The 12,148-nt window shown below is 33.7% G+C and overlaps 1 protein-coding gene across 5 annotated transcripts in view; it reads left to right on the top strand.

Annotated features, from left to right (window-relative positions):
- The window catches only part of LOC129733279 (protein Wnt-2), a 117,529-nt gene that overhangs the window by 80,720 nt on the left and 24,661 nt on the right, over positions 1 to 12,148 (top strand). For 2 of the 5 annotated variants that reach the window (XM_055695037.1, XM_055695034.1), the window contains exons 10-15: positions 3,940 to 4,029; positions 4,193 to 4,270; positions 7,713 to 7,730; positions 8,423 to 8,590; positions 9,127 to 9,615; positions 9,694 to 9,810. In XM_055695037.1, coding sequence (XP_055551012.1) covers positions 3,940 to 4,029; positions 4,193 to 4,270; positions 7,713 to 7,730; positions 8,423 to 8,590; positions 9,127 to 9,615; positions 9,694 to 9,810 — 960 coding nt within the window. Of the gene's footprint in view, positions 1 to 3,939; positions 4,030 to 4,192; positions 4,271 to 7,712; positions 7,731 to 8,422; positions 8,591 to 9,126; positions 9,616 to 9,690; positions 9,811 to 12,148 lie in introns of all 5 variants that reach the window. The other 3 variants (XM_055695036.1, XM_055695033.1, XM_055695035.1) reach the window with 2 other exon arrangements.

The following is a 12,148-nucleotide window of genomic DNA, read 5'->3' as shown; positions in this document are numbered from 1 at the left end:
TATCGATTGAAGCAAAAAAAGTGATTACCAACAAACCACTGAAGTTCAGTTTCATTCTAAGTACAGCTACAAATACTGCAAAGTTTTATTTGACGTTTACACCGGTATATAGTTCAAAAACCAAAAGTTTTCCGACATATCATAGAAATAAAACAAAAAGATTAGTTCAAAACGGATTTTCACATAATCACAAACGTAAACTCTCCCAGTTAGTTGTGTTAGTTAAGTTAAGAAGTCAAAATTTTGAACAAGCGAAAAGACCATACATTAGTTTAAATCATTGAAAAAACTTTTGCAGTATGTTTTTGAATCTTTTTTTAAATACTCTTGAAAACGTGCTATTACAAAACAAGCCGTTTATAACGTAGGACCATGTTTTTACATTCTATCCACAAGTAGATTTTGCCAAAGTGAAAAAACAGCCGTCACGAATATAACATCAGATTTAAAGCGGAAATAACTATTTAACCACCCAATTTATTGCCGCTATTTCTATGTTGTTAGAAATATACAGTTTTGGATTGTTAGGTATCATTATAACTTCATTCTCAGCTATGACAATGAATGAAAATTTGCAACGTCGAAACTCTTTGTACAATTACGTACGAAAACGTCTTGCACAGGCATCGAGAGTAGCCGCCAACTGCCTACTGTGACATTTTCTATTTCTGTTTCAATGAAAAATTCATCAAAACAGCCTTGTTCCAATAGGTCAATAATATAGACACTATATATATAGACCTGCGGACTGAATCGCAGCGAGCCAAAATAACTGTCAAACGTGCGAGCCAAAATGCACATAACGAAAAATTTGTATCAAACAAATAACAAGAATATAAAAAACCAGCGATTCCAGTGCTGCTGTCATTCACTACGCAGGTATATATATATATAGTGTCTATAGTCAATAAATGTTTGCTCATAAGCCAAGACCAATCTGACATCGAGAAGGTACCTAAAGCTTATACGGGAAATGCGTGGTGCTTTCTGCTTCCTCGTTTAATTTAACAATTTGATGTTAGAATATACTTTTTAAAGTTTTTCGTGAGTCTCATAAAGGTTATTTTACTTATGTTCGCAATCCTTCAAGAACAACATAATTTCAACTATTTAACAAGACACGTTTAAGTATTTGAAAGTTATAGATTGATTAGTAGCCAAAGTTCTTTGTTGATTATTTATTTGGAAGCATCCGAATCAATCGCAGGTACTTTACTTTAGGTATGGATTGTGGTGTTGAGCATCAATTTAAAAAGAAATCTAGCAAGGCCGGCAAAACGATTATCAATAATTTGGAAGCAAACTAATTATTTCTACCAACCGTTTTTTCTGTGTCAAACATGTACTTTTATCTTAAAACCCATAAACATTATGAAACCAGAAACCTTATGTATGTTATCGAATTTCCGAGGTCCCCCTTTCACTTACTTCCAAAATAATAATATAAAACTAATGAGCTTGACATTGAAAATTATCAGTAACATTGCTCAAGTTCGTAAGAAAAACGCCTTGAGATATGATTTACACTGCAGGTGTCTTAAATGAACAGAAATATAATTAAATATATAATTTTGATGAAATTCCAATGAACCTTTATTTGCCAACTAAAGATTCCTCCGCAACATAAGGTAGTCTTCTCATCAGCCTTGAAAACTTAAAAAAGTCAGTTTGCTTTAGTTTTTTTTTTTTCGATGTAGAAGAAGCAAACATAGATAAATAATCTTTTGAATTCACTTAAAGGTAAGTTTGAACATAAGAGAGAAAATCGATAAGCAAATCAAAAAATTACAAACTCGCACGGCGATTTGTCAATGACAACTCAAACGGCGGGCACGATTTCATGCACGGAGAAGTATTCCGTGCATAATCATGTAGTTTGGTCTTAATATGCTAGAAAATAATTATAATTTTTTTTGATAACACTCTATTTTCGCTATTTTTGTTTGCGACAAAAACGTTAAAATACATCAAAAAATCATTTTTTTATTTGATTATCTTTATAATAAACCTAAACTTTATAAAAATAGCTTGAATATTTTTATAATCCTATACGCCAATGCAGCACGCTAGATTTCATAATAATTCTTGTTCAAACAAACAAATTATTCTCATGTTCAAACCAGCCTTTATACAAATGCAAAAGATTATTTCTATGCCTCGCTTTTTCCACCACGAGAAAAATTAAGAAAAAACACCCCCGACTGATGAGGCGACCCCCTTAATCGAGCACTTTGAATTGTTAGGATTGACATGGGTCTGTGAGTAACGTATACATCATCTGTTTTTCAACCATTACTCCACCATGATCTTACAAGTTTCCTCCCATCAAAACAAATTGACTATCGAACTGACTAAACGGAACCATCGACTGTCACGCTTTAGTAACTTTGATGTTTAATATCAAAGCGTTGATATTCCTGTACATACATAGCGAATCTATTCATTTAATGAATGTGTACCAAATTTTATCTATACCACAACTGTTACTATCAGATACTCATATTTTATACAGTTTATAGTAAATTACTGAAAAATCAATATAAATCAATCACAAACGTCAATTATTGCCTATCGAGTTGTTGGTAACGAACATAGGGTATTTGTAGCAAACAATGAAATATATTTTAACTTTATTTCGAAAATATTTACCATCCAAGACATACACCTGTCACGATAATATAATATCTATAACACTCATTAGATATTGCTTTAATCGAACTTAATCTCAATATTCAACTCCATAGATAGAGAACACCGTTTGTATTTACATATACAATTAATGATAGGGTGAAGGATTAGATATATTAATATGTATTACAATAAAATGTTTAGATACAATCATAGTATATCTTTTGGTAGTGTACTTTTACAGAAAAAAAAAACGAAAACAGCGAGTGCCCGTTTCCAATAAAAGTGATATTTGTTGTAACGCCTTTTATTCGGCGCTTAGCACAGAATTCAAATTATAGGGAGAATTAATAGCACTTTATTTTATAAGTAGATAGCGCTCCTAAGATAAACGCATTTTAAGAAAAAAATAACGAACAAAACCATGCGCGAACACAATACTGAACGAAGTCTTTCGCAAGTGAAGGTTGATTATTAGCTGATAATAAATATTATTATAACAGTTACTTTAAATTTTCAGTCCTTCTATGAAAATAAATTGTTACCAGTTATTGAACAAAACACCAATGAATTAGGTGTAGTTTTGCAAAGGTTTGGCTTCCGTTCTCAGTTGCAAACTTGAAACGATACGCAATACACGATACCTTGAAGTGTTCAGTTGTTAAAGAGGTTAATTTAAAATGTTATTATAATAGTCGTCGGATTGTTATTTTCTTAGGAATAGAAATCCTGCTGCGCGCATACAGAAAAATACCATTGAACATAATAAATATAATTGGAAGTAATTAAAAGTGAAGCCAAATCTAGTGATAGAAAACTTACAAGTACATATGTTCAGATATTTTGTTTCAGTAGTTCTAACTAATAACCGAGCGTCTGTTTAATCATCGAAAGCGTGACTGTAAATAGAAATTGTAACTTAAACAACAAAATCGAAAGCTCAATAAGGCGATATATTGCTGCTGAAAGCTAAACAAATACACGTACACACATGCACATCTCATTAGTGAGATCTAAAACGAAAAGCAACCCCAAAAACACAAACGAATAATGCTCAATCCTATGTATTGTACAGCATCGAAGTTGTTCATAGAATTATGCTTAGTTTATTATGTAATAATGCTTTTATTCATTGAAAATAATCGTAAATCGCTTCAAACATTGTATCAAATAACACTAAATATGCGGTAAAGTAGAACCCGTTTCAAGTCAGCTTCAACAAAATGTTTTCTTTATTTCGTTTTAAATCACAACCAGACGTCTGAGAGACATTTTGCTTTTACTTACAATTTCCTTATCTGCTATTTTAAGCTGGATGAGTTTAGACTTGAGATACAGCGCCGTGATCAGGAGATAATGGCAATGGCTGCCAAAATGAAAACACTGGAGGAACAGCACCAGGTGATTGCCAATCTACGTATATATGTAATTCAATATAATCCGCTGGCACAATCGTTGGATTTATCCGTTTCCATGCGTACCTAGCAGACAAGCGAATGATAATTAATTCGAATTAGGAGCAATTCCAATGGTAACTAATCTTCCACTTGTCTGAAATTTTCAGGACTACCAGCGTCACATCTCGGTACTAAAGGAGTCATTGTGCGCCAAAGAGGAGCACTACAATATGCTACAGGCAGATGTGAGTAATGAACGAGTTTTTCCATTCTCATGTAGTTAATGCAGCACCACAAATCAGTGTACTTTGTTACTTTACACGTTGCACACCCACACCGAACGTTCGCGAATTGTTGTTGATATTATATTCGTTGCCGTTAGTTTCCGTTGATATAGTTTAACTTTTAATTTTAATGTTTGATACATTACATCGCGAAGAAATATTAAATTTAAAATTCATCAAATTATCGGAACATATGAAATAATCCCAAATTACACAAAATCCACTACTAAAGCTCATTTAACGTTGACTATCCTACAAATCCTGAAGCACCAATAAAGCAATAATAGTTTCGAAACCATTGGGACTTTCGATTATTTATGAACTAAAAATTGAATGAAACATTTTGTCATTCAATTTTGAAAAAGAACTTCATTTTTCCAGTTATTTAAAAAAACATCGAAACAAACCGTTTTTCTTCTTTTTATTCTGCTGGATATAGCCTAAAATAATAAAAGTAAATTTTGTTTATTTTCAACCCTGGAAAGCAGACTACAGGGTGCTTAATAAGTTTAAATAAACTTTAAAAATGTGTTGAAAAATGAAATTACAAAATATTCTTTTCTAAGTCAATTTTATTGAGAGCTTTCAAAACATATAAGCAGGAAGCTCCTTCCATCCTTCCCCTTGGCGCTGTATGATGAGCTGGAGATGTTTCTCAAGAGAATCGCATGCATCACGCACCTGGTCCGACGGCATCTCGTCCCAGATCTTCGAAATGAGCATCTCAACTGGTCCGTAGTGCTTATTTTATGTTCGCTCTGCTTGGCCAGCGTGTACGACTATACATAAAAGTCCAGGAGATTAAAGTTCGGGGAACTGAGCTGACACAAAGTCGTATTGAGAAATTCAGTCTAATTCTCCCGACACCACGCTTGTACAATATTCGCCGTGTACTCTCGAATGTGGGATGGAGGGATGCTGGTCAACATTGGCGTCCACATACGATCATTTTGGACATTGTACGACTGTTGCAAAATGAAGAGTCTCTCATCAGAAAACACAAACTCCTAACATGCGTGTCGCGAAAGTACTTTACTAAGACGTCATGGTACTCTAGCATCGTGCGCGGTAAACAAACAAGAAATGACAGCAAGTCAACACCGTGCGCATCGGTTAGCCTATATATGAGGCTAAATCAGACACTAATACTAATACACAAAACACACAAAGTGCGCACCTAAACAATTATGAAAAGTTATATTCGAACTTATTAAACACCCTGTATACTCTTTACTCGTAACACACAAAAAAAATTACTGACGTGTATATGAAAAACTGAACGTTATTATTGCTATTAACTATTCCACGCTGCTTCGCAAATCGATCGAAACCAATTGCTTCCGATTTAGCATGCACAGTTGTTTGGTTAGACATATCATTTTAAGATATTGGCTCATCATACAGAATCATAATTGTTTTCCCGAGAAAGGCTATACCATGGGTGCAACTAAGGAAAATTTCTAGGGAGGGCTACCGATTTTTTTTTGCGGGGGCTTTAAATCTGAACTATCGAAATGAAAATCTTAACCACTGCGTCAATCTACCTCTTTTAACAAAGCTGATCCAATATAAAACAGAGCTAAGCATGAGAATCGATCCTGCGTGCTGACCTTACAAAACCACAAAGCATGGAATACAATCATTCGGTGAGAAGTTCTAGGGGGTGGGGTGTGAAAACTTCTGAGAAGGCTATATAACCCCTATCCCCCCGTAGTTGCGCCCATGGACTATACAAAACTAGCTCCAATATATAAAATATCCAACATAGGGACAAAAAATGTGTTTGATTGAAAAGAAGGTTTCCGTATAATATAGTGAAATTGGAGTGCTGGAAAAAAATATACACTGAAAACTGTTTTTTGTAAACAATATAGTTTAATTATATAGTTTAAGATTTAATTATTTTGTTCAAAAGTTTTTTTATGCAGCATTCTTAGTCGTAGGACTACGTCTTGTACGGAAGAAAATCTACATTTGCAATTGCCGAAAAAGATGGCCGTGCCGCAAAAAGTAATTTTTTAGTAATAACTGTTTTAATTTTATATAATGGACAAGCAAAACAAACTTACAACTTTCCAAAATTCATTTCGAAATGTTAAGTATATGCAAAAAATTGTTAAACTATGGAAATGATCATCAGAATGTTCCATTTTTTATATTCAACAATCAGTTTATTCGAAAGTATCTTCATATAGAAGAGGGTCAATCAGTAAATCGAAATATAAAGAAGAATGCTGAAAAACTTTTTGACGAGTCTTGCAAAAAACTGGTTGCTTTTAGAAGATCAACTTGAAAACCTGCTTTCTTGTTTTGTGCAACCAAGCGAAAATGGCACTGGTGACAACGGGGATAATTTCATAAAACAACTTGATTTATACAATAACACTTTTTATTAAACAGCCACTATCATGAATTACACCTATTTTATCACTGTGCATGTACAACCTAGCTTTTTAAAACACTGTTATTGTTATATATTCTATTTGAAAAATTTCTTTCACATTGTTCATTTATCAGCACTTCAATTTTACTATTTTCAGTATTGCCAAGGTTACCAGTTTAATCAAATGCACAATTTGTCCAATATGAGACATATTTTATTTTACCCCTTTGGAAAAATTGAAGGCGTAGAATAATGCACAATAAAAAAAGAATCGTCATAAGACAACTTTTTTTAACCCAAACAAATATGCAAAATTTCATCAAACCTGAAAACGCCAACCTGAGAAAAAATAAGATTTATTTAGTTATCCTGCTTATCAAAAAGAGCCAGAAGCAAATTTACGCGTTTGTTATGCAGAGCAATATAAAAGGGTTGATTTCATTCCATAATTTGATACTGTCAGATTTCCCTTTTTAAGCCATCTATAAATAAGCCACGTTTTCTTCTAAATACTGTTATTTAAGGTATTTCTTATGTAAATCTAACTCAAACATAATATCTTACTTTTCTATTCAAAATAGTTTTTGGACTAATTGTTTCAAAGTAGCAAACAAAATAGAATGAAATTTATTATTTAAAACTGAAAGGTTTTAATGATACCGTTCTCAATCACAGCACTGCAGTTTAATTTAAAAAAGAATAACACGAACAATTCTTCGACGCATTCGTTCTAATGTAATTTCAATGTTCACTATACATATTTACTATACAGTCGAAATATGTTAAACAAATGAAACCATTACAAAACCACAATAGAAGGCAAATTAATACGTGTAAACATAGTCTGTACTACAAAAAACAATATTATGTAAATACTACACAAGGTAACAGTGCACTTCATTTAGATCTTACATTGCAATTGCAATTAAGACATGCTTTACAATTTTTCCTTCTCCACATGAACGGACAACCCAAACTACATGTTCTTGATTCATCTTCCCAAACAATATTGTTGATTAGTTGATGGAACGTAAAATGGTATGTGGTAGTATTGGTTTTTGTTTCGAATAAATAGAGTGTGATTTCGTCAATTCTGACTGTTCTGTACTGTCTATTTTCGGTTATCTTTAGAAACTTCTTAGCTATCTTGGCAAACACAGTAGAATTACATCGCCAAAAAAATAGCAGCACAAATTAAATCGACAATGAATCACACACCATACATTAATTCTTGGAGGCACGGATTTTTCTTTTTTTAATCCTTAATAATTACTTTTGTTTTTTTTATCTTCATTGATTACTAATTTTTAAAAGAGATCTTAAGTTATTCCATCCTTACATATTACCTCCTGTTTCAGCGAAATACTATCGTCGTGTCTCGAAGGGTGGATTGCTCACTATTTCCAAATATGATTGATTTTACTTTTTTCAACATAGAATAGGAAGTCGTTTCTTCGTTCCATCAAATTAGCTGCTACTACATGCATGCAAAATGATATGTAGCTAATGCATGAAGTCAAAACAATTACATTATTCAAGTAGGAGCTTATTCACAAAATGCAGTCCATTTTTTGCACGTGTGGGTGTGATAGGACAATTTTTATTCAATATATTGCGCTCTTTAGTTGCACTTGTTAGTTTCTAACCAGCGGATTAGTAATTTGTCTGATTTATCTAACTGAAAAGTTATTTAAGACACACAAAAATTTAAACTGTTTTTTCTCTTTTAGGTTGAAGAGTTGAGAAATCGCCTCGAAGAAAAAAACCGAATGATCGAGAAAAAAACTCAGAACGCAATGCAATCCGTACAGGAAAAAAATCGCGCTCAAACTGAGTTGACAGAACTCAAAGAGCATATGGACATTAAGGATAGGAAAATCAATGTGTTGCAACGAAAGGTAATCTGGTTTTGTAAAAAAATCTCTACAGCACTCGAACAAAAAAAAAACGAATAGACGAAATATTAGTAAACTTCTACGTGATTTATTTATGCTTGTTAGATCGATCGAATATCTACTTCAATTTCTTGGTTTACTATTATATTTCTATTGTCTTGTATTGAGCTCTACACTGCTTGTAATTTTCGATTCCATCGATGTATTGTTTTACTCAATTTTTTGTGATAAGAAAAAAAAATGATTGAAATTTGCTTATGTAACTAAGCTGCAGTAATACTAATTGCTGATCGCAAGTACAATTTGTGAATCAGAACATAGAAATAGACAGTAGAAGATTAGTAGTTGATTATTTTTCCGATTTTATATTTATTTTTGAACAACAACACGTTGACTAGCCCATAATTGTAGAGCGACTGTAATCGTCAAAATGTCTAGTTTTGTGTTAAATCTATCAAAAAAATTATAGAAAAAAAAACAAAAGAAGTCTAAAAAATAATGTAAAATTGTGTAATCAAATTTTAACTTGCTCGCTGCAGATCGAGAATTTGGAGGACTTATTAAAGGAGAAGGACAACCAGGTGGACATGGCCAGAGCACGACTAAGCGCCATGCAGGCTCATCATTGCAGTTCAGAAGGAGCCCTCTCTAGCTTGGAAGAGGCTATCGGCGATAAGGAGAAACAGATGCAGCAGTTACGTGATCAACGTGACCGCGCTGAATCAGAGAAGAAGGAGGAACGTGAGCTCCATGAACGAGAATTAGCTGAATACAAGATGAAATTACATTCTCTAGATAGTGAAGTAGAAAAACTCACCACTCGTCTTCACCGAGCGCTGAATGAGAAGGATCGCCTTGAATCCAAACTTGAATGTTCTCAAAGTGAACTCGGTAAATCTAAAGCTGAGTTGGACAAGGCAGCCACCGATGTCGGGCGTAGCGGAGCAGATTGGGAAAACGCCAAACAGAGAATTTCAAGACTTGAACTTGAAAATGAACGACTTCGAGCAGATCTTGAACGGTCACAGGTAGATTACAGTCTATAACATTAAACAATAGTACAGTTCATCAATTTGTTCTATTTTTTTGGTCAAAATTCAAAGCAGACGACGTTCGGTAGGTCGACCTTGAGCACATCACAAGAATTAGATCGTGCTCAAGAACGTGCCGATAAAACTTCAGCTGAACTACGACGAACTCAAGCTGAACTGAGAGTTACACAGGTAAGCAGCTTTTCCAGCATACCGGACATGAAATCATTTGTGTTTGACCTTTTATTCTGCTATCAATTTCTGAATTTCTTCAAGGGTGAAGTTACTAAATTTTGTCCAATTTCCATTATTTTATGATAGTCATCATAGCAACCCAATATCAAGAAATAAAAAATGATTGGGATGGGCAAAACAGTAACCTCATTCTTCTTCTGTCTTTCATTCAAACTCATTTCCACACCCAGAGTTTGTTAAAGGATTTTTTTCGCATCATTCATTCGAAGAAATCATGAAAAACAAATGTTTCGTGTAGTGAATGCAACAATTCTCTACCATTACCACGCGGCATGAATCAGTATTTATTGTAAAATATCAAATGCTTCATTAGTTTGTGTTTCCGACCCAAATCACACATCCTAAAGCAGGTATTAGACGAAGCAAATATTTGCTATTTTTCAATACAGATTTTATTTTGTGCAAATAAGAATCGTACCAAAAATAGCAAATATTTGCGTCGTCTAATACCTGCTTAACGATCGATATTTGATTCTGTTCGAAATTGGCTGAAGTAACTAGCAACCTTTATAAATTCATGGGAGTATAAACAGTGTATCATTGTTACATTAATGTATAACTAGCACCTCAATATTGTAGACCCCTGTACAAGTAGTTGTTCTAGTGTTTATTTGTTAGCATACCAGACTATATCTACAGCTCAACCATGAAACATATATTTCAGGCTTGTTAAAATCAGTGTTAATACTTTAAAACAATACGATAAGCATAAAATATTGCATTACCACTTTTGCAACATCTTCCGTTTTGTATTTAACTAATGGTAAATATATGTACAGGAGGCATATTCATCTTTTGTTGTCAAAATCATATTTTTCTGATCACCTACGTCCACATTATGTAAGACTTCTACCTTAACAATAGTTTGAAAATCAATTTATTTGTACATTGATATTCCCCCCCCCCCCCCCCCCCCCTATCGATTATTTATACAATCCGTTTTTTACATGGAAGATACGTTCCAAATTTGTATGGAACCACGTAAAAAAGACTAAATTGAGTTGATAAAATAATGTAGAAAACCATCACAACACGTTTGAACTTTAACTAAATCTGATAGTGATCATTCTAAAGGCCAAAATACAATGTAATAAATTTTCAGTATTTACACCAAAATTTGTGAAATTTGAAAATATTGATATCTTGTTATTGGAAAAAAAAACAACCCGCGTAAAAACCCGGCTGTAAAAAACTCCTTCTCTTGTACTTTACGAAGACACATTACAGTCAAGTTAATGCGATGGATGCAAAAAAGCTATGTAAGTTGCATCATTATGTGCTACTTAGGTAGTGAAATAATAGAAGAAAGTACAAGTGTTAATGCCTAAGTGTACTATTCTTCATTAAATATCTAAGTATCGTAATTAAAGGCGGTTGACTTATTAAAAAAAGAAGAACCATTACCCAATTACCAACTTGTTTATCCTGAAAAGGACAGCTATTATCGCCATAATCAAAACAGAAAACTAAATTCCGTTTCGATTGGAGGCTATACTAAGTGCTATTCCGCTACTTCTTCTCCTGGCGCTTCTGTTACTTTTTGTAGCCACTCGGTATCTGTCTCTGCAGCACAAAAATTGAATTACAACAAAGCAGGTATCATCAACTTTCCTCGCTTTCACTTCTATCGTCTCCGGTTGCTCTGCACACTGAGTTAACAATGAAATCTAGCAAAACGTAATCATTAGCCCGCACGGCTTAACCAATCGATTTCCGATCTTCTACAAAGTTTTTTGATATAGTTAGGGCACAGACTAACAGACATAACACTTTGAACAAATTTTCAATAATTTCGTCGTTCGAACGATACCAGTACTTTATGTTAGTGACACTAGCACCATCTGCTGCATTTTCGTCTTGTATTTCGACATCAGCGCTAGCGTACGTGCATGTGTCAAATAGGGAACTACAAAATGTATATGAGATTGCATGACAGCGCTCCAGACGGCGTTATCGCGCGATGACTGTTATTCGATTGGAAATTTTGAATCATTTCAATTTTTGTGGCGATGGAGCTCGGTTCCAGTGTTGCGTCTGTTAATCTGTGATTAGGGTTTCCATTAGGATGCTCAGATTAAGTTGCAAATTTGCAGCGAAGATGGCGCAGCGATACCAACTTCTTTTTCTTACACGCAAGAGCTTTGCGGTTTCCGACAAAGTTGCAGCTTATGAAATTTTATGAAATTTCGTAGAGTACACAAAATATCGGTCTCTCCCAGTTTCAGCGATCTACAAGTTTTTGTAAAAAAATCTGCTTTAGATATATTTACAATAA

Source organism: Wyeomyia smithii, chromosome 3 (genome assembly GCF_029784165.1).
Source record: "Wyeomyia smithii strain HCP4-BCI-WySm-NY-G18 chromosome 3, ASM2978416v1, whole genome shotgun sequence".
Lineage (NCBI taxonomy): Eukaryota > Metazoa > Arthropoda > Insecta > Diptera > Culicidae > Wyeomyia > Wyeomyia smithii.
This window is presented reverse-complemented; position numbering and strand designations above follow the sequence as displayed.